General features: G+C 38.7%; 1 protein-coding gene across 2 annotated transcripts in view; it reads right to left on the reverse strand.

Moving 5' to 3' along the window:
• The window catches only part of tenm2b (teneurin transmembrane protein 2b), a 431,647-nt gene that overhangs the window by 38,399 nt on the left and 369,195 nt on the right, over positions 1-24,053 (reverse strand). For both annotated transcript variants that reach the window (XM_063011444.1, XM_063011445.1), the window contains 4 exons: positions 9,598-9,720; positions 3,659-3,864; positions 2,732-2,927; positions 1,491-1,592 (listed from right to left, as the gene is read on the reverse strand). In XM_063011444.1, the coding sequence (XP_062867514.1) occupies positions 1,491-1,592; positions 2,732-2,927; positions 3,659-3,864; positions 9,598-9,720 (627 nt within the window). The remainder of the gene's footprint in view (positions 1-1,490; positions 1,593-2,731; positions 2,928-3,658; positions 3,865-9,597; positions 9,721-24,053) is intronic.

Below are 24,053 nucleotides of genomic sequence, written 5' to 3' on the forward strand. Positions count from 1 at the left end.
CAAAGGGCCAGAATATTTCACATCATATTGTTAACTATAGAAGTCATCCAATCACGAATGTTTGTGTTTGAGTTGTCACTTATGTTTTAAAAAAAGAGGACAATTTTAATTAAAATTCCTTTTACTACAAAGTACTTTTGACCTGAAGTGCAGAAACTGCTTCCTTGGCTTATTCATCATCTACACTGATTTTGTAAACAGTAAAAATAGAGAACACAACTGGATCTACAAATCACTGTGTTGTAATCATTTACATTGGTTTACTACATGTTTAGCTGGGTGCTTCATTTTTTAGCTGAGAAGTTTTATTAGGGTGTAGGAACAGAAATGATTGTGTAGTTGATTACTTTTTTTTAAATCTATTATTTACTGTTACTGTTGTTCCTGCTGTTTTCAGGTTGTCCTGCCACTCTTTTCGAGTGACTGCTGGCTTGTGAAATCTTGTGCGACACACCTGTCTGTGGGGAAAATTTGTTCTATAAACTTTCCAGTTGCAGTTTATTGCTCCACTTGCTATGGCTCATATGGATTCATTTCATTGTTTAATATTTTCTTTAATTACTAAACCATAGAAATTGTAACAGAGTAGTAAAATTAATAGTAAAAAACAGAATTTACAAAATTATTCATTTATTTTATGTAACCTTTTTACATAGACTATATGACCCAAACAATATAGATGCTACTGGTCATTTCTGAGTTCAGCTTTTTCAGCCACATCTGAAGGACAATAGTTTTATTCTTTCCTGTTTTAGTGAAGAACAATTTAAGTGGCATGTAAGTAGCACTGAACAGAAATCCCCACAGACACACAACAAAATCTAATGGAAAACCTTATTGGGATGGTGGGGGGGACTCCATATTAATGCACATGGTTTTAAAATGGGTTGTCAAACAAGATTATAATCAGATGTCCACATACTTTTCACCAGTGTCTGGATTCTTGTTCTATATTGTTTTGACTATATATTTTTTTGGTCATAATTACACATTTATTCACTTCATATTGATGAGTATAAGATACAAAGACACAATGTTTAAATCTGAAGTGGATAAAACTGAAAGTTTTTAAATATCAAAATCCATCAAAACAAAAGTGGTTGAATGCTTGGTTTTCTCATCATACAGTTTGAATCAATTTTGATGTATTAAAACAAGGCAGCAAATGTCGATATTAATGTAATTTCACCTTGGTTGTCAACCTGCATGGACTACAGGAAATGACAGTGCAGTTAAAAAAGTCACATATATGAATGTATTGTTTTATTTCTAATTATTACTAATTAGGGAATACAACCTAAAACACAGCCTGTAATTTGGACCACTACAGAATTTATTATATATAAATCATAGAAGGTAAGTGTTCTAGCTCTGTATGTCTGACTGATTTTATTTGAATTTGGTCTCTATTGTTGGCATATATACAGTATGTAAGCAACAAAACATGCTTTTCTGATTCTTAGTGAGCTGGAAAGTGTGATGAGTTTTACCTTTAGAGCAGTCCACGCCGTGGAAACCGGGAAAGCAGTGACACACTCCTGACGTGCACTCTCCGTTACCATGACAGTTCTGCGGGCACTCTTGCACAGAATCTGGGAAGCATTGCAACAGGTTAAAACACACAAGGAATAATGAAAATGAGGTGTAGATTAATCCCTAAAGCTTTTAATTAATCCCCTATGCTGCATGTACTTGAAATGCATTTTTTTTTACCTTATTAAGCTATGAAAATTATCATTGGTTGGTCTCCAAATAACATCCATTAATTGTTATTCAGGCTGTGCACAACCCCATCACCATGTAATGAATTGAAAATAATGGGGGTACACCTAAACATCTGGTCTAGTGCTGACAATTAATATTTACAAAAATATGCCAAAACATTAGGACCACCTGCATAACAGGCAGTCAATACAGATCTGACCACTGTCAGCGTGTACTGTATTCACCACAGCTGGTTCTGAGCACCCCTCAGTGTTTCGAGGACAGTAGAGATCTGGCCTTTATGAAAGTCACTCAGGTCTTTATGCTGTTTACTATGAGTAGCCACCATCATCCCAATATTTAATATATTACTGACCGTCACATGCATTATTGTTACAAAACAGGAGTTGCCAATCACTTATTCAGAACATGGTCATATTGTTTTGGCTAATCAGTGTATACATGAGTGTTAAATGCAAATTAGTTACAGTAACTACATTTACATTTTAAGCATATAGCAGATGCCTTTCATCCAAAGCGACATACAGTACTGTGACAGTACACAGTCTGAGCAAATTGTCACATTTTATTGGTAAGCCATTTAATATAATTAAACTCATGCAGGCTTGATTTTAACCAGCCTTGTAGATTATAAATTTTACTCATCGTAACCCTTACCATTAAATGTAAGCATTTATTTTAATGTTTGTACAGGACCACTATGACACAGAAGAAAATACTGGAATATCTAATATATCGAAAAAAAACCCCTATGCTTCTAGAAAGACCATCTGAACCTTAAGGACTCCACTGAACCACAGTGAGAGTAATCTTTAATTAAAGGTGTGTCAGGACCTGTACGACCACAAAATTAAAGTGTTTTAAATTTAAGAGTGGCATAGTCAAAGTCATGACAAGATACAAACAGTTCATGCTCAAAGTCGCAACAGTGTTTTTGATTTAGATCTTTTATTTAAACTCTAAGCTAGAGCAGAAAAAAATGATACGCTGGTGTATAAAGGCATACCCAGGGCTACTGTACTGAAGGAGACGGGCTCTTTCTCCTTTCCATCATTGTAAAAGGCCAAATGCCACATTCCAGGCTCCAGATACTGCACAAATATAGCCTCGTTCTGCACCACAGTCTGGATACTGCGCCTTTCCCGTGGAGACTCCACCACGCTCCACTTCTCCTTTCCATCCAAACGTTCCATGTAGTCATACTATAGAAAGACAAACCAAGAGACCAAGAGAAAGAAGAGCACATTACAGATGACCAGGACTAATTCAGATTAAGAAAATCTCCCATCATCACTCGTCTCGTAGCTAGAGTGCCTATTCAGTGGAAAAACAACATTTGCAAGGTCAGACAAAAAGGCCTGGCTCATAATGGGCATTTAAATAATCCCAAAGCTGTTTAATGCAGTTGGGTCAAGTTCTATACGAAACATTGGAGTATCTCCAGACCAAACTAACTGAATCACATCTTTACAGACCTTGCTTTTGTATTTTGGACCCAGTTATGCTAAGTAGGAAGCATTTTGTAATTTAATAACATACTTTTTTTCATCTGTAAGCAATGGGTGTAGCTGAAACTCAAAATTAGAGGGGGCGTGCACATGTTAATGGTTGACTGCTTATTGCGCTTTCAAAATGCTAAATTTAATAATGAGATTTAGCCATTTGGCTGTATGTTGTCGACTATCTGACTGGATTTCCTAATGATCACTTTTTGCTTTCTCAGTGGCACAGATTATACTGTGGACCCAGATCTAAAATGCTCAGTCTGCCCCAGCAACCTAAAAAAGTATGACGATTAGAAATGTTGTTGGAAAGCCTACACAAAAGTTTAAAGTGGGTTCATTATGAACATGGTGCCATATTAAGCAGAAAGTAATAAAAAGGTTCACAAAGGTTAATGGAGAATACGAGAGCGTGCTGCTGTTCTGCATACCTGGGCATGAGAGGGGGGCAGGCCTTTGCGCATGTATACCCCAAACAGGGCATCCTTTCCCAAAGAGATGTTAAACTTGAGAAAGTGGGGCTGGCGCAGATGAAGTAAAGACCTCCAGAACACACCAGGGGGAACCTCCTGACTGACCCTGCGACCCACCTCCAGCTCACCACTGTTGATACTGCTGTTGCGTAAAAGCCACGGCCCTGAAACAGAGACGAAGAAGAACGTTGCAATAGAGAATTAACTAAATGGAACAGAATCTAAAGGATTGGTACTGCCCTGTCTAAATATGTTGCTCCATATTAAACATTTGCTGAGCTTAGGAAAAAAAAACACATTTTATACCACAGAGGCCACGCTCTGTATTAATGAGTCTGTAGAGTGGGTTTCCAAAGCCATTAAACTTTGCTTCTCCCCGTGACATAATACAGCGCCTTTATTATGAACTGCCCACTCACACACAGAGATGGCTAATGTGACAAATGAGTAGAAAAATGTGTTCTAGTAACATTCTGGGCCACATAAGCTCCCAGAACAGTAATAATAAGCGCTGTCATCAATTTGACAAGTCTCTGGAACTTTATATTTTCCAAATAATTAGTTTTCACACTTTAATGAACTACACCTACCATATTGATGCACATTGTGGATAAACAACTACTGATTGTTGCTTCATTTTTGCCCTGTACACTGTATCAACCACCTCTTTTCCTGTAAGGTGCTATTCTTCTCCCAACATGCCACTGCTACTAACAACACTACTGCATCAGGTACACTTATATCCATACAACACAGTGCCATGTCATTAATATGTTAATGTTACTGTTGTGCTCCATGAAAACTGATGTCCACCATCAAAACAATATACTATTAGCTAATCAAATTATTCAATGACCAGCCTAGACAGCTAATCATTTTTACAGAGAGTGGTCTGCACCGGAGTTGACTTGAAGCAAACCCCAGACCATTCCTTTTACATAGACCATGGATCTGTACTTGGAAGGCGCACCTGTGATTTTACACATGCCCAAACGCACCAAGCTTTGTGTCCAAACGGATTTGGCTATAGCTTTTAACCCTAATCTTGCATGTGCAGCTTGATTTAAACTGTCCTACAGTTCTGTAGGTAGAACATATGACATTAAATGAAATAAACACTACAGTTATAAAACTGTCCCAACAAAGGTTTTGGATAAACAGCTCAATTGGCATATAGTTTAATTTAAAATACACTTAGTGAACCATGTTAAACATTTTACAGACAGTGGCCAGATATTGAAATGGAATCCAGGGCCTTAGGACCCATGTTACTGTGTGACAAACTTTCTGTAAGGGCGGCATCACATGTATTATGAGCACTGGTTTTAGCTCTGGAGAAACAGCACAGGTTATATCATTACACTAAGAAGCCCTCATCTACTTTCACCACACACACATATACACATACACAGAGAGAGAGAGATCTGACTGACAGTCCTGCTAAAACATGAGCTGCCTTCTAACCTTGGGATTCCACTCCATCCCCTCTCATTAACAGACCACTTGGAAGGAGAGATTTGCAGCTCAAGAACTAAGACACACACATATAGTGAGAGAGAGAGAGAGAGCGGAGAGAGAGGAGAGACAAGGCTTCACACTGCTGACATGAGCTTATCCAAGCAGAAACACTCTCATCAGCACCAAACAAACCCAAAATCTGTCCCTTCTCCACTTCCTCCTCATCCTTCTCGCTTTTTTATGTCTGCCTTTCTCCCTGAGACTGAGTCAGGCTGACTTCATGTTCACCATCACACATCTTTACATCTGGGACTTGCAGAGCATTTTAATTATAATTATAATTGTAATTACAGTACTATAACTGTGCATTAACATTAAAGCAAATCAGTGCTGGGAAGAGTATTTAAAATGTAATTAGCTAAGCTACTCTATAAATATATAATTCAACTAATCCAAGCTGTCCTAAACAATATACCTGCTACACTTCAAGCTACAAGGCAATGATGCCATATCCATTACTGCTGTCGGCAATTTCTTCTTTCTCTTTTCCTCAGATTTCCCCCCCAAATTTTCTCCCCTAATCGAATCATATTCAGTTACCCTGATTGCGTTATGCTTCACCTCTACCGATACAACCCTCCACTGCTGACTGAGGAGCTTCGCAACTGACACACGCCCCCTCCGACACGTGTGCAGTATGACCGCATCTTTTTACCTGCACGAGGTGAGTTCATATGCGGATCAGCCTTGTGCACGGACAGCCACACCCTGATCAACATTATCCCCTGACTCTGTGCAGACGCCATCAATCAGCCAGCAGAGGTCGTAACTGCATCAGTTATGAGGTCCCTTTCCGGCTCCCTGTATGAACAACAGTTAAACAATCCAGCCCAGCCGGATTGCAGAGCTGAGATTCGATACGATGTATTCAAAATCCCAGTTCTGGTGTGCTAGCGTATTTTACCGCTGCGCCACCTGAGCAGCTGCTGTCACCTATTTAAAAAAACAAATAAATAAAAAAATGATGGTACTCGGGTGGTGTAGCGGTAAAATTACGCTAGTCCACTACTGCTGAAAATGAGGATTATTATAATTATTATTATTACTATAAGGCCAGAGATAGCTCAGCAGTTAAGGTACTGGACTAGTAATCATGTTGCCAAGCTGCCACTATTTGGTCCCTGAGCAAGTCCCTTATCCCTTAATTTCTCAAATTATATTCATAGTTGTAAGTCGCTTCGGATAAAAGCATTGGCTAAATGTCACAAATGGTAATGTAAATGTACATAAGTTAGGCTATATTAAATGAAAATGTGCATGCATTCGTCAAGAAGATTAGCAGTTACAGTATAATAAAACACATTATAAAAAAGTAAAATGCATTAGCTTATGCAGACTTTTATAAAATTAAAGTTGGATATTATTCTGCACAAACAAACTGTTGTATATTGAGATTACACTTACTAAAGATAGGTTAGGTTTGGTATATATACTGACTGTTAGGAGAGTTAAACCCAGGACTTTCTTGCTGTGAAGCGACGGTGCTACCCACTTAGTCACCGTGCTGCCCCACAATAGGATGTAATGGTGGTGCAATGGTATGGGAAATGTATAGTTGGAACACCTTGAACTCCCTAATACCACCTTGGCATTGGTTGAATGCTACAGTATCTGAGTATTGTTGCTGATCACTTGCATTCAATTTTAGGGCCACAATTTAGCCACCTGGTAAAGGCACCATGATGCAGCATGTTAAAAAGTGTTTTCCTTCTCTTGCATGACAGGTTCATATTTTCCGAAAACCTGTAATAAACTGACAAAAATTCCTGGCAACCAAGCATGTAATCCAATAATTTAAGCACATGTTCCTTACAACTTTTGACTCCGACTGTACCCTCGCCTTAGTGTTGCTCCATTGATTGTTGCAGCCTGTTAGTAGCAGACAAATGTCCTTTATTTCATCTACTACAGGGTAGATTATGTCTTGGTTAAACTGTAATCAATAGAGTCTAGTACATTTAACATCTTCAGCTCTCTGGTCCACCCACAAACTCCCACAATAAAATCCTACATCCTTTTTCCAATTATAGGAAGGATGTGTGTTATCAGCATGCATTTGTGAGTGTATGTGTGTGCAATTGCTCGATCGACACAACAAAAAAGCTTTCCACTAAGCCTGCAGGAAGAAAACGGTTCAGAGAAAGAAATTCCCCACACGCTTAAACCATTTCTCCCGCCGTCGTCCTGCCCACAGTACGCCCACGTTATACTGAATCTGCACAGAAAGTACTTGTTCTTTGTGTAGTCATTCACACTTTCACCAGTGTTTCTTTAGCTGTGGGTGGATTCTGTTTTAGAGATTAGTGTGTGTGTGTGTGTGTGTGTGTGTGTGTGTGTAGTAATCAATATCTGACTTTGTTTATGGTCAGTGGAAGCTGTAGTCTATGTGATGACTTTAATGCTGATGATGATGACTACATCATTTGTCATAAGTGAATGTCCATTGTTTTTGTCCACAAACCAAACAAAGCATCTTAAAGACAATACAGCACCAGACCAACTATTCAACAGCTTTATCTGTCCATTAAAGAGAAAACAAGAATAAAAGAAACAAGGACAAACAGGTACATGCCACTACTAGAGTATTTCTAAGACAAAGATTCTAATTATTATTACATCTCACACACAAACACACAAACATTACTACGTACACACTGTACTATTTTTATCTGCATGGTGTTTATTGTGTTGTTTGCACTTGTGTTCTGTGTTGCATCCTGGTCCTGGAGGAACGTTGTTTCATTATAATATGTACTTGTATATAGCTAAAATGACAATAAAGCCACTTGACTTTTTTTGACTTGAGATACTTCTAAACAATGAATCTAAAGACATGTGCACAATAAACCCAACTGTGCAAAATAAACCCAAAATGCATATAAAAAAAGTTCATGCAACCAACATCCTCTGTTGCACATAGTGTACAACTATAGAACTAATAACACAATTTTAGGAGAGAGAATTTGGTCAGAGATTCCTTCCCAACACTTTTAATCCCTTTAAGTTTCATTTAAGTTTCTTCAGTGTTTTAATTTAGTCTTTTATCCTTAGAGATTGTTTGTTTATTATTAGGATTTTAACGTCATGTTTTACACTTTGGTTACATTCATGACACGAACGGTAGTTACTCATTACACAAGATTTATCAGTTCACACAACTTTAATGTTAAACTCAGTCATGGACAATTTAGTATCTCCAATATACCTTACGGGGAGAACACGCAAACTCCACACAGAAAGGACCCGGACCATCCCACCTGGGGATCGAACCCAGGGACCTCCTTGCTGTGAGGCAACAGTGTTCCCCACTTAGCCAGTGTGCCGCCTCTTTATCATTAGAGATAAATTTGAGTCCAGCAGTAACAGAACAACATTGATGCATCTTTTGAGTTTCCACATTTGAATGTGCCAGAAACCTTGAAAACATACATTTACAGTTTACAAAAAGTTCATGTTTCTTAGAGCAGGATTACTGTAATAAAAAAAACTATTGAAAGTTGAAAAATGAAAGACATGATGCAATGCTGTTATTTTGAAGAGTAACCTAAACGTTGTAATCTAATTATGCTGTGTTTTTATGTAGGATGTTTTTATTGCATGAAACGCACCATTAATTTTTTTAGCAATGTTTTGCATTATCCATTTAATTACTAAGAGTTTGTATAAAATGCCAACTGATTTTAAGTCATTATTATCATTCTTTTTTTTACCTTGGTGCCATTAAAGCAAACAAAATTGCTGTAGAGGCAAAACGTGTGTGTTTGTATCGCAAAAAACCGTTATGATTTAAAAACAGATGTGCTAAGGTTAAAATCCTTTTCAGCCACATTCTAGTTTATGATGCTTAAAAAGGTATTTGGCCTTTTCTACTGCCTTTAGCACAGACTGAACAGCTGTATGACTGAGCTACATTTGACTAATGTCAAAATTGTCAAGATGAAACCCTTGACTGTTTTTTTTTTTACAAGCTCTGCATGTTTTGGCTACACATTTACACAAGTTCAAAACAAGGATGCCTCCACTGAAACTTGGCGGTGCTATTGACCAGGCTGGACGTCTACACAGAAGGTACTGGGGTGAGTTGATTGGTGCCCCATCCATGGTATTTCTGCCTTGCAACCAAGGAAACCAGACTCAACCCTGAGGGTAATTCGATTGACAAAAATACAATAAAATACAATTAAAAAAATTAAATACATATCTGCTACTAAAATTCATTATTTTAATGTACTAACCTGACAGGTGTTTCTAATAAATTGCTCACTAAATGTATAAAGTAAATATTTTCCACCTCCTACCTACCTGGTTTATTTTAATATCTCAGATGACACACATTACGCTACTTGATCAACTTGGGTTGTATTGTGGACTATTCTTACCTCTGCCTCCGGAGGGCACTGTTGCTACATCACCAGTACCAGGCATCCCAGCGCTTAGGCCGGTGCTGACAAGATGCCCAGTGGTGGGCTTCAGGCGCCAATTTAGCCCGAGTAAATTGAGAGCTGAAAGAGACAGAGAGGGAAGAGAGTGAGAGATTTAGTGATACAGATCATGACAAAATATTTCACCATCCATATACACAGTGCATATATAACTGAACATGACAGCAATAAATCTCACTGCCCTGCTACCATACCCAGTGCCAAGTGGAACATTTTCATCCATTCACTACCCAGCGCCACTAGACATGCACTTCAGAAATGGTCCTATCCCAGCCCGGTTTAGCTATATAAGGTCTGTATGTTTTATAAGCATTTTGTTATCTTTTATATTGAAAATATAAAACTAAATTAATACTAATATATTAATATTTTTAAAGAAACGCTTATTTACTCTTAAATCTAATAAAAATTAAAGTTTTATTAATTTAATCATATATTTTCATGTTTAACAACTGCTTTATCCTGGAGAGGGTCAAGGTGGTTCGATTTTCCCGGGGATCACTGGGCGCAATATAACACAGCTTGAATAGGACACCAATCGATCATTAAACTGTTTTTTTTTTTGTTTTTTTTTTAGCTGCCCAAGGATTACGGTCGTCACAACGGATCTGGTCTGCATACTAGACTTGACAACTTTTATACCGGATGCTCCTCCTGACACAACCCTCCTATTTTTATCCGGGCTTGGAACAGGCACTGAGGGCGCACTGACAAGTGCTCATCCCAATGGCACCTCGGACATTAGCCAATTGTGTCTGCGCAAACACCCAAGCGACTAATAGCACCGCTGAGATTCACACCCTTGATCCCCAGATTTCAGATCTTAGTAGTAGTGGGCTAGAACACTTTACAGCTGCTATTTAAAACATAGAACCATTCCATCTCCACAGACCAACACTGGCAGTGGAATGGGTTATACTAATGAAAACGGTAACTTTGAACAGAGCAAACCTTTGTTTTGTTAGCGCTGCCCCGATTTTTTAAATGCAAAGAAAAAATAACAAAAGCTCAGCTGCAAAACTGCAGGGCGCATAAGCTTACAGAACTGAATCACAGAACGATGCATAGCAAGTAAAAAGTTACAATCCACACTGCTTCTGAAAATCAGCTTGGTTTGGAAGACCATTGCTGACCTGCACACAGAGCCCTGTCTTAAAATGTATCAAATAAAGCGTTTCTTTTTGTACAAGTAAACTAAACATGGCTTACATTTACATAATTTACATTTATTTAGGAAAGTTATACAACACTTATCTAACCCTTGTGAAAAGTGTTTTTTCCCAAAATAACTGCTCGTATCATCTTTAGCAGCCATGATGGCAACTAATCACTTTTTATAACTTGATATTTGTTTTTTTTTTACATCACTACAGAGGAATTCCTTCACCCATGCGCATTAAATCAGACACACTGCCAGTTTTGTTGTTTGGCATAAGCTGCTTGTTTTTTTTTTATGTCATACCACAGTATGTCTGAGTTTAGGTCAGGACTAAAAAAAAGACTGAAAAATGATTTTTATATTACTTTATATTAAGACCATGATACATTTCCAAACAACTTTAATATAAGTACAGTTTCTTTATTATTTTCTAAAATTACATAAAAAAATCAATAACATTTCATAATGAACTTTTCTGCTTTAGTGCATTTTTTCTTGGAATTGGGCTCAAGTGTGACATTTTGCATACATATGATGAATTCAGTGCACATATCATACATACATGACGTGCATGTATATACATTAACAGCATATTAAAAACAAACTGGACTGGTCACATGACACTGATGCCCTCTATAGGAAAGAACAGAGTAGACTATTCTTTCCGAGGAGGCTGAGGTTATTTAATGTGTGCAATAGACTGGTAAAAGTATTCTATCAGTCTGTGGTGGCCAGTGCCTTCTTTCTGCTGTAGTGTGCTGTGGTGGTGGCATCAATGCTGGAGAAGCCAACAAACTGGTGAGGAAAGCCAGCTCTGTGGTGGGTCTGGAGCTGGACATTCTGGAGGTAGTGGGTGAGAGGAGGATGAAGGACTAAATCAGAGCGATCCTGGACAACCCCCTTCATCCTCTCCAAGTGGAACTATGGTGGCTGGGAAGTTCATTTAGTCATAGGCTCATTCCACCTAAGAGCAAGACGGAGCGCTTTAGACGTTTTTTGTGCCCACTGCTATCAGACTGCATTACAATAGCAGAATACACAGGCTGTCCTCACACTGACCAGCTTCCTCCACTTTAACTCAAATATCCTTCTCCCACACTTTTTCCTGCACTGGACTTTATATTACATACAACACACATATGTATATACTGGGTGGGTCAAAATTATGTTAACACTGATGGATCTATTCCCTGCGAAATGTGTGTTCGGGCTTTAAATGGTACTGTTGCTCGCTGTTTTTTGTGTGTTGAACATGATGACGAACAGGTTGAAACTGTCCTTTAAATCATCTTACACATATAAAGTATGTTTTGTGAATAAAAGTTTTTTGCCATTCAAGTGTTAACATAATTTTGACTCACCCTGTATAGTATATATATATATATATATATATATATATATAGTGTTTTCCTATATAGTTGTAACTTGTCATACTGCTTTAATAAATACAGTTATTTACTCTAACTGTATTTATTCTGTGCTGGAGCTGCTGTAACACTCGAATTTCCCCCATGGGGATCAATAAAGGAATATCTTATCATATACTGCATGTGCATTTGACGATTGGTCCACTCATTCACATGAAAATATCTATAAAAATTCTGCTTAACCTTTTTATTGACTGGGCTGCAAATGACATCAACAGTAGCCAATATCCAGACCTATAGGCTGCTTTAATAAATTAATGTTGAGTAATAATGGGCCTAAAGTAAAGAAGTATAAAATGATATAGAAGATTAAATACTGCATCACCACTAAAATCCTTTTATTAACCTCTGGACTGGATTTAAATGGCCATTAAAAGGTACCTTTTAAACGGGATAGCCTGCTGTGTTCCAATACTATCTCAATTCACTCAGTTTATAGAGAAAGCTCACTACCCTGCCAATAGTACTTGGAATACTGTGACTTTATATTTGCTATTTTTAAATGTATTGTCAATACATTACGTTCATGTAGTGAATGTAAAATGTTACTGAAAACTGAAGTGAGTTTCATTTTTCCAGGAGTTTTGCCCAATGCTGGAAACACAGTGCTGAAAAACCTACAACCTAAAACCTTCAAACACACACATGCACACACACATACACACACCCCTCAGAGAAGATGCCGATGTCGGCAGTCTCAGTGATAATGACTCACCTTCTTGCTTAGTCCTCCATCACCCCTAAATCTCATCCCCACAAAATCAATGCCTTCTTACTCCTCTCTCACACTCGCTCACACACTCCTGCAAATGCGCTCACACACTCCTGCAAATGCGCTCACACACTCCTGCAAATGCACACACACACACACACACACACACACACACACACACACACACACACACACATCTCCATCTTATAGCAGAATGAATACAGCGGGCTCTCTTATCATTCTGGTGTGAAGTGACTGCTCTGGCCAAAAGAAAGTGCTGACTCCTCTAACCCACCTGCTGCTCTGCTGCCAGCTTCTCTACACACATACACACACACACGAGGTCACTTACCCATCTTACTCACACTTATTTACTTACAGTAACACAACACACATCTCTGGTCCATATCAGTGTATCTCCCTTCCATTTCAAACTAGGCTTATCGTACGTCTGTCTCCTGTCTTTACCTTTACCTCTCCTCTTTGTCAATCTGTCTATCTAAACAGCACTGCGAAGATACGACACCTCCAGATGAGATCAAAAGTTTGCATATACTCGATCAGGGGCACGTATGTCAAGCCAGAATTGGGAATTTTGAATGTTTAACTGTTCTTTTTCCGTGACTAAAAGATTGGTCTAAAATATTCACTCATTCATTCATTGTCAGGTTTTACCACCTCTTTATCCTATTCAGGGTCACTGTGGGTCCGATCCACTTGACAAAAGGAAGGAAACACCCTGGACAAGCCGCCAGTTCATCACAGGGCAAACACACACACATTTGTAGCATTTAGCAGACACTTTTATCCAAAGCGACTTACAATTTTGACTGAATACAGTTTAAGCAACTGGGGGTTAGGGGATCAGGGATCCACAGTTGCAACTTGGCAGCAGTCGAGCTTAAACCAGCAACCTTCTGATTATTAGTACAGTACCTTAACCATTGAGCAACCACTGCCCACACACACACACACACCCATTCACCTGACTGCATGTCTCTGGACTGTGGAAGGAAACCAGAGCACCCGGAGAAAACCCACACAGACACAGGGAGAACATGCAAACTCAACACAGAAGAGACCCAGACTGTTGCTGTAAGGCAAAGGTGCTACCCATCGAGCCACTGTGGGTCTAAAACATGTACAGAGCCATTTCTAACAACCTGTGTATGTACAAAATACATGAAACAGTCACATTTTGGAAAGATAGGTAAGAAAACCCAATCATGGCAGCAGAAGTACAGTAGTACTTAGTAGTACTTAGTACTTAGTAGTTTAGCTAAACAATGATCTAACATTAGCGTACTAACTTTAGATGTATTTGATTTAAGATTTATATCAAATTACAAATGTGTCTTCATTTTGCTATTTGATTCTTGACTTTCAGTTCACTTCATCTTTTGCCTTTCTGCAACTAATGGATTCTGCCATTTGTATGCTATTGGTATTCCCAGGGCCACCGGGTAATTCAGGGACCTTTAAGTTGGCTAGAATTTCTCGGTGTGATGATGAAATTACATCATATGTGCAGAAATGTTTGGTGCTGCTTGCCGTAAGTCCAAATAAATCTATCACACATGAGTGCTTATCACAGTCACCAGATGAAAGTGACCGAGCTGGAACACGCTCTTGCTTCCGCAAAATGAATGAGACTCAACATTATCTATGAACATCAGAGGTGCTAATGCTGCTTTAGACAGCAAGAAATCAGGAGTGGTTAAGTCCTGCCATGACCTGCTGCTGTGATCCACTCCAGTATGAGCAGTAGCAGTAGTGTGTGTGTGTGTGCAATGGAAGCCTGTAAAAGCTGAAAGCATGCAGCATGCAGAGTTTTTTACAGCTGCACACATTTAGGTTTGATTGTTTTATGCATTGTTTTGGTTGAAAACCAGTTTTTGACCAGAACCATATGTGCTAGTGTTAGCTCATTATATTGACTGCAAGATTAACAAGATTCTTATGTGGCTAATACGACTATGGTCTCAGTTCAAAAATAATCATTTAAAAAAAAAAAAAAAAAAGGCTCGGCATTGGGAACCACAGGAGTTCTGTTAAAATGCCTGCCTCAACTCAGGTAAAATAGATGGATGGATGGGACGGATGGATGGATGGATAAATTTTTTTTAATATTTTGTTTATGTATTTTCTCCCCTTTTTCTCCCAACTTGCCCAATCACGTCATGCTTCCTCTCCACTAATGCCGACCCCTGCTCTTATTTGAGGAGAACAAAGCTAACCCACACCCCCTCTGACACATGGGCAGCAGCTGTATACATTTTTGTCACCTACACTAGACGAGATAAGCTGCGGATCAGCTCTGTGTACGGAGAGACACAGCCTGATCAACGTACCCTCTCCCCGTCTCTGTGCAGGCGCCATCAATCAGCCAGCAGAGGTTGTAGTTGCATCAGTCATGAGAGAGTCCCTATCTGGCTTAATGCCCCACCCCTATATGAACAGCAGGCCAATCGTTGCTCATGTGGCCACTCAGCCCAGCTGGCAGGCAGAGCTGAGACTCAATACAATGTATTCGAGATCCCAGCTCTGGTGTGCTAGCGTGTGTTTATACCGCTGTGCCACCTGAGCGGCCATAAATGGATACTTTTTTAATCCCGAAGGAAATTAAACTCTCTGTAGCATTATACAGCAACGAAGGTACACACTAAAAAATTCAACATTATAAATTCGAGAGAAAAAAAAAGCAGCACAAACATAACCAAGATTGAAAGTAACCTGAATTTGACATATACTGCATAGTGCAGTTATTAATGATGAGGAAGGATTACGTGAAATATGTATGAATGAAAGTGCAGGGAGGTGCAGTTCCAAGTATACAGTGTATGGTACAAATGAAATAAGGATTAAATATTAAATAGTAAGGTAAATATTAAATTGACTAGGTTTCTGAATCACTTAAGTAAAGGTATGAGGACCAAACCAACCACAGAATGTTTCTGCCAGAGCCATGAAAATTTTTTAGGAAATGTGCTATTTGTTAAGGTAAAATTAGACTTATTAGCTAACTAACTTCCTTGCTCAGTTGAGTTGAGGGATTAATGTAAAGGTTTATAACTTTATGTTAAAATAATTTTACAATTTGCTTAAATGATTGATTGACCAGCTGGCTAACTGGCTATTTGCTTAAATGATTGATTGACCAGCTGGCTAGCTGGCTAAGTAACTGATTTATTTACCTTGATTGTCTTGACAGATTAATTAATGAAATTAATTAATTTAATAATTAACATTAAATTGACTAGGTTTCTAAATTACTTGATGAGGTAGTGCCCTATTTTTTTCTTTCTTTTTTAACTTAGATATGTATTAAAAGTTAAAAACAAGCTAGCAGATAGCTAACTTAGTAGTTCATTTGAGTTAAAAGATGCAATGTTTAAATTCTATGGTGTGTTAAAGTATTACATTAATGATCTAACCTTTCATTGTTTTACCTACAATAATAGGCTAGCAAGCTAACTTACTAATTTATATGTTGAGTCAACTGCTTTAATATTTCATTATCTATTATCTATGATGCATTGCTGAATACATTAGGTTGTTTACCTACGTTAGATACCTACGACTAGCTATATATCTAACTGAATTAAATTGGTTTGCTGAGGTTAAGGGATTATCTTCCATTATTTTTGGAAAATAGTCATTAACTGAGAAGCTAATTCATCTTGTTAAATAAGCAAGCTAGGTAGCTAATATGCTATTTCATTTAAGTAAAAAAAAAGTTAACAGCAACGTCATGCAGGCACCTTTAACTTCAAGTGTCAGTTTAGTGCACTTGGCTTGAATAATCAAAGCTAAAGGACATTTTTACCAGCTCAGTCGAAGTCCTTTGCAATAATCATGAATTATAAAAAGGAAATGTGGTAAATGAGAAATTAATGAGATGGTGCATCACACATTACGTAATCTCTATGTATAATTTACTTCTTGAAGAATATAATAATATTACCTACTAGGAGAGAGAAGGAGGGAGAGTGGATTTAGGAGAATTCCCCTGCTGCAGCGGAGGAAGTCCATTTACTTATTTCACCAAGGGTATTAGGCTGCATGTGGGGGGTGTACTTTGCACATATGAAAGGTGGAAGTATTTTATAAAAAAAAATAGAAAAGGAAGAGTGATGTCAGATCCCACTTATAGCGCATTCATTCAGAGTATCGAATCACATAAGCACTGGCATAATCACACTATAATAAAGATACTGTTGTGAAACAGGATTGGATCACAAATACATAACATTAGACATTAGTACTCTGCTGTAGCTGTCAATGCATCTGGAGGAAGAAATAATTACCCTTTTGCAGCAGTGTGGTTTAATTTTGACCAATTCCTTATGTCAGATTAAATTTCTTAGGTTTCTTGGCAAATTGTTTAAATGAGGGTCCCTCTGATGAACCTGCAATTCTACCATCCATAATCAAATCGAGTCAGCAGATTAGCTAGACCATTCAACCCCTTTACCTTCTTTTTAAGAGGCCAGTCTTGAGTTTTATGACTTTGTTTGGGCTGTTGTCTTGTTGAAACATCCAGCTTTAGTTAGTTTTATGTCCCGATTCATTTACTTTTTTATGTTTCTTTTAATGATGTGTAATGCCTCATTATCATTTGCAGGAAAACATCCCTTTATGCCACATAACATTAAATGTTAAAAGTGACCCTGAACTAAACTACAATACCTGCATATACACCGCACCGATGAGTCATAACATTATGACCACCTCCTTGTTTCTACACACATTGTCCATTTTATCAGCTCCACTTACCATATAGAAGCACTTTGTAGTTCAACAATTACTGACTGTAGTCCATCTGTTTCTCTACATACTTTTTTAGCCTGCTTTCACCCTGTTCTTCAATGGTCAGGACTCTCCCAGGACCACTACAGAGCAGGTATTATTTGGGTGGTGGATCATTCTCAGCACTGCAGTGACATGGTGGTGGTGTGTTAGTGTGTGTTGTGCTGATGGAGTTTTTAAACACCTCACTGTCACTGCTGGACTGAGAAATGTCCTGCAGGCAGCGTCCTGTGACCACTGATGAAGGTCTAGAAGATGACCAACTCAAACAGCAGCAATAGATAAGTGATCGTCTTTGACTTTACATCTACAAGGTGGACCAACTAGGTAGGAGTGTCTAATAGTGTGGACAGTGAGTGGACACTGTATTTAAAAACTCCAGCAGTGCTGCAGTGTCTGATCCACTCATACCAGCACAACACACACTAACACACCACCACCACCATGTCAGTGTCACTGCAGTGCTGAGAATCATCCACCACCCAAATAATACCTGCTCTGTAGTGGTCCTGACCATTAAAGAACAGCATGAAAGGGGGCTAACAAAGCATGCAGAGAAACAGATGTACTACAGTCAGTAATTGTAGAACTACAAAGTGCTTCTATATGGTAAGTGGAGCTGATAAAATGGACAGTGAGTGTAGAAACCAGAAGGTGGTTTTAATGTTATGGCTGATCGGTGTAAATAGCTATGTAAGGGATAAAGGGGTGGCTTTACATAACCAAAAAGCACAGGATTTAGTGCAACCAGTAAATTATAAACAGTGCTATACATTTTCTAAATTACTTAATTCTTAAAAAAATGACAGCTTCTATGATTAAGAATGATCTAATTATGGTTAATGATATGGAAAAATAGCATGTGACAGATGCTTCCTAAGGTAGACTGTGGTCTAGATAAAAATACAGTGCCAAAAATCTATAAGAACCTAGAAAAGTGAACCAGATCCTACACCCCTGCAGGTATCTTCTCTCACCCCAAAGTTTTGGGATACTGGATACCTGATTTGAACTAAGTATACCCTACACACAACATTGCCACATTAATTTTGTGCCTGCCCATAGTTACAACTGCTTAGATATGATGAACCACTGTTTAGAAAATGGATTTAGCAAGGAGCGTTAGAGGTGGAAATCTGATCCTAGATCAGCTTCGATGTGCACATGAAATTAGGTTATGTGGAAATTCCCACTGAAAACTCTTTCACACAGACACTGTGGGCAGCTGAGCACCAACACAGTACAAAGCTCCTTTACAGCTTCTGTTAATTGTGTGTTTTACACCCCGTTCATCTTAAACGCTGACAACACATTCACAAGAAACAGTGCATCTGTTTTTATTCAAATGGTGTGAAAAAGAGTTGTAACATACTGGCATGTCTAGCGTGAAATGGCGTAAATTGGCATTTGAAGGTGTGAATTACAGAATGTTTAAAAGGAAACATGATTGACAGCCAAAGGTTGGAACATGGCAAACATTCAGGTGGGACGTGTTATCAAGATCAGATAACAAAGAGATCAGTGCAAACCAAATCAAGAGGGAAGGGTCAGTTTTCGTTTTAATAGCTTTCCTCTACTTATAGTAAGCTTAAGTGTAAGCAGAGCAGTTTAACAGTAACGGAACTGAACCGATGATTCGTGTGATTGATGAGCTCATGTGCAGTGTGTTGTTATGTGGAGTGATGAGTCATGGGTAATAAGAAAGTCAAGAGGTTACTACATTTCTTTTTGCATTTTTCCCAATTTCCTACCAATCTAGTCGTATCCAATTACCAGATTGCATTACGCTTCCTTTCTACTGATCCCCACTTCTGACTGAGAAGAGCAAGACTGACACACGCCCCCTCCAACACGTGTGCAGTAGCCGACTGCATCTTTTCACCTGCACAAGGCGAGTTCATATGCGGTTCAGCTTTGTGTACGGAGAGCCACACCCTGATCAATGCATTATTCCTCGACATTATTCCTCGTGAATCAACCAGTGCCATCATTGCCATCAACCGCCATCAACCAGCCAGCAGAGGTTGTAATTGCATCAGTTATGAGGTCCCTATCCGACTTCCCTGTATGAAAAACAAGCCAATCGCCTGAACACCTATTCAATTCCTTCTACAATTTAGGAATGCAAATTTGATTAGATTTTTTCAATCAATTAACCAAAATTGACCATTAAAAAGAGGTTTACCATTAACTGAAAAGCATATATTGACCCATCAAAAATTACAAACAAAATGCCCTAATGGGTTTAGTCCTCCATAAATAATTAAATTGTAAAATAAACACATTTACAGCATTTAGCCACTATTTGGACCTTGAGCAAGACCCTTAACCCCAGCTTCCAAATGAGCTTGGATACGTAAAAAATATTTTAGTTGTACTGTATATATACAGTATATATATATATATGACAAGTAAAGGCATTCTACAGTATTTTATTCTAAAACATGTTTTCCTAACAACTTACCATGAGCTGTACTTCACTGTGAGCTGTAGAACTAACAGACTTTACACTCAGTGGAACCACATGCTCTGCCACTGAAATAAACCAATGGTTGAAAGATGAACTTACTGTGAACAAGTTGGTAATATATTATTAAGAGTGAGCATCAAGTATCTACAGTTAAGGAAGAGGAACAGCTTCCTTCCCTGAGCTGTAATCTCTATGACACCCCCTCCTTACACACACACACAGTCACACATCCATAGCTGCTGAAGACAGCAACCAACCAACCAACCTGTCTGTTACCTCCCGCCCTCCACAAGCTGCTGCTAACACACAGATCACATCTTCTAAATTGAATTACTACAATTTGTGCAATTACTGTTTTTTCTTCTCTAATACTGGGTAATACTGGAACTACTCAAGCACAGTGTGTACACCGATCAGCCATAACATTAAAACCACCTCCTTGTTTCTACACTCACTGGTCATTTTATCAGCTCCGCTTTCCATATAGAAGCAATTTGTAGTTCTACAATTACTGAATTACTGACTGTGGTCCATCTGTTTCTCTGCATGCTTTGTTAGCCCCCTTTCATGCTGTTCTTCAATGGTCAGGACTCTCCCAGGACCACTACAAAGTAGGTGTTATTTGGGTAGTGGATCATTCTCAGCACTGCAGTGACACTGACATGGTGGTGGTGTGTTAGTGTGTGTTGTGCTGGTATGAGTGGATAAGACACAGCAGTGCTGCTGGAGTTTTTAAGCACCTCACTGTCACTGCTGGACTGAGAATAGTCCACCAACCAGAAATATCCAGCCAACAGCGCCCCGTGGGAGGCGTCCTGTGACCACTGATGAGGGTCTAAAAGATGACCATCTCAAACAGCAGCAATAGATGAGCGATCGTCTCTGACTTTACATCTACAAGGTGGACCAACTAGGTAGGAGTGTCTAATAGAGTGGGCAGTGAGCGGACATGGTATGTAAAAACTCCAGCAGAGCTGCTGTGTCTGATCCACTCATACCAGCACAACACACACTAACACCACCACCATGTCAGTGTCACTGCAGTGCTGAGAATGATCCACCACCTAAATAATACCTGCTCTGTGGGGGTCCTGTGGGGGCCCTGACCATTAAAGAACAGGGTGAAAGCAGGTTAAAAAACTATGTAGAGAAACTGACGGACTACAGTCAGTAATCGTAAAACTACAAAGTGCTTCTACATGGTAAGTGGAGCTGATAAAATGGACAGTGAGTGGAGAAACAAGGAGGTGTAAGCCCTATATATTGATTAGAGGCTTATAAGTCTTAAATAAGGAGCTTATTTACTGGTCAGAATGTGCATGAATCACAAGTTATTATATAAATTAAAAAAAGTAGATTTTGTTAGTTTTAAACTTTGCATGTAGATTAATCTATTGATCTGTTTCCAAGTAGCTATAAAAACTAAACAGGCCTCCAGTTAATGTAACAGAAACAAAAAATGTAACTAAATTCCTGAATAAATAAACTAATAAGTCAAGTATAAGATCTTTAATTGTAATTATTTATTATATATTATATTACAGACCGGCACACCACATAAACACAACATGAACAAAATCATATTTTAGCTGGAAAGCAAAATTAAGCACTTTATCCAGCAGCCAATTAAATGTAGTTTACATTATAAAACCTGCAAAAGTAAACAACTGTCATACTTTTTGTGAAGAATTGTATTTCCCAGCAGAATGTGTCAATGTTTAATGTATCCTCACAACTCACCCTAAAAGCAGCAGCAGAGCCACAGAGGCTAGTAAACACAGTAATCGATTATAAACAGTCACTAAATTATTCACTGGGTCTTTTTGCTGCGTCCAGATGGGCATTGCTTCAGTAGAACTCAATCTAAAATGTGGCTTTGAAATGTGACTGCAAAGTGGAGAAGAGGCAGAAACCAGTTACCTGTCTGAAACCAGGAGAAATATGGAGAAAAAAGCACTTTTGGACAAGAATAACAAAGACAGAAAATTCTGAATCTTAATAAGTGTGTTTACCTGAGCATTAATAGTTCAATAATTGACTGATTTCTAATTATTCAAGTAGTCATGTACTAATTCAATAAAAGCATTGACGTTATTTGTTTTAGAAAAGTCCAAAAAAAACTGTGCACATGTGAAAATACATGATTGACATGTAAAACAACAATAAGGATGGCTTGAAGTATTTTTTTCTCTACCATAAAGACTGCAATTATACAGCAGGGTGATTTGAAAGTGGATTAATTAAACAATAATAACCGGGGGATAATTGTGCTCACAGCCAAACAGATTACAGATTAAATAATCTAACACTGCTGTGTTTATCAGTGTGAATTTTTTTGTCCTTGTTCTCTGTCTATAAAATAGGATAGAACTTAATTTATCCTGGAGAAAATTCCAGAAGTTGCCAGAAGTTGTACAGAAAAAAATACAGCAACATGAAAAAAAGTAGGAAGGCCCCCGGTTGGCTCCACTAGCACTCCAGCACTGGGATTCGGAACTGTCCGAGTTTGAATTCGTTCGTTTGTTTATTAGCCTTTTAACGTCATGTTTTACACTTTGGTTACATTCATGACAGGAACGGTAGTTACTCATTACACAAGGTTAATTAGTTCACAAGGTTATATTGAACACAGTCATGGACAATTCAGTGTCTCCAATTTACCTCACTTGCATGTTTTTGGACTGTGGGAGGAAACCGGAGCACCCGGAGGAAACCCACACGGACACAGGGAGAACATGCAAACTCCACACAGAAAGGACCAGGACCGCCCCACCGGGGGATCAAACCCAGGACCTTCTTGCTGTGAGGCGACAGTGCTACCAACTTAGCCACCGTAAAACAGTAAAAGAAGAATATTATTGCACATTAAATTATGTCACATTAGTAGTGGTTTACAAGGTACTTAAAGTGATTTTTGTACATATTTGTACATAAAAAATTATATTGCACATAATATTGAAAGTAAATTGCATGTTATACTCAGTGTCCAATGTTTCAGCTGTCCTTTCTACAGAACGGGGAAGAGTTATACAGGTTGATGGCCCTTGTGGAAAAAAATTGCTTATTTAGTAGTAAAACTTCCACCTTTACCACAGGTAAACTCTCATGTCGACACCAAAACCAAATTTCTAAAGTGACTGTCGTGGTGAGGTTCATTAAGATTTTTTGCAGTCATGTGAATATTTTGTACATATTAAGTAAGAAGGTGCAGTGTAAAATGCTTCTTGATGAAACCACAATCTATTACTATTTCCTCGGCTGCTCCCGTTAGGGGTCGGGATCCACATTATTGATTTGGCACAGTTTTAACGCTGGATGCCCTTCCTGACACAACCCTCCCTATTTATCTGGGCTTGGGACCGGCACTACAATGCATTGGTTTATGCATCCTAGTGGCTAGGTACCTATAAGACAATTCAGTGTCTCCAATTAGCCTGGCTGCATGTTTTTGGATTGTGGGAGGAAACCGGAGCACCTGGAGAAAACCCACGCGGACACGGGGAGAACATGCAAACTCTGCACAGAAAGGACCCAGACCACCCAACCTGGGGATCGAACCCAGGACCTTCTTGCTGTGAGGCGACAGTGCTACCTACTTAGCCACCGTGCCGCCCCTTGATGAAACCACAATAAGGGAATGAAATTAAAGTACAGTTCGCTAAGGCTGTGACTAACGTTTCAAATTTTGTCGACTGTGGTCCTCTGTAAATCATATATGCCACATCTAATGTGTATCTATATTTGGATGGCATTGATGAAAATGATTCAGATGCCAGACTTTACAGGCTGTGCCTTCTGCTACAAAACGGATTTCCA

Source organism: Trichomycterus rosablanca, chromosome 16 (genome assembly GCF_030014385.1).
Source record: "Trichomycterus rosablanca isolate fTriRos1 chromosome 16, fTriRos1.hap1, whole genome shotgun sequence".
Classification (NCBI taxonomy): domain Eukaryota; kingdom Metazoa; phylum Chordata; class Actinopteri; order Siluriformes; family Trichomycteridae; genus Trichomycterus; species Trichomycterus rosablanca.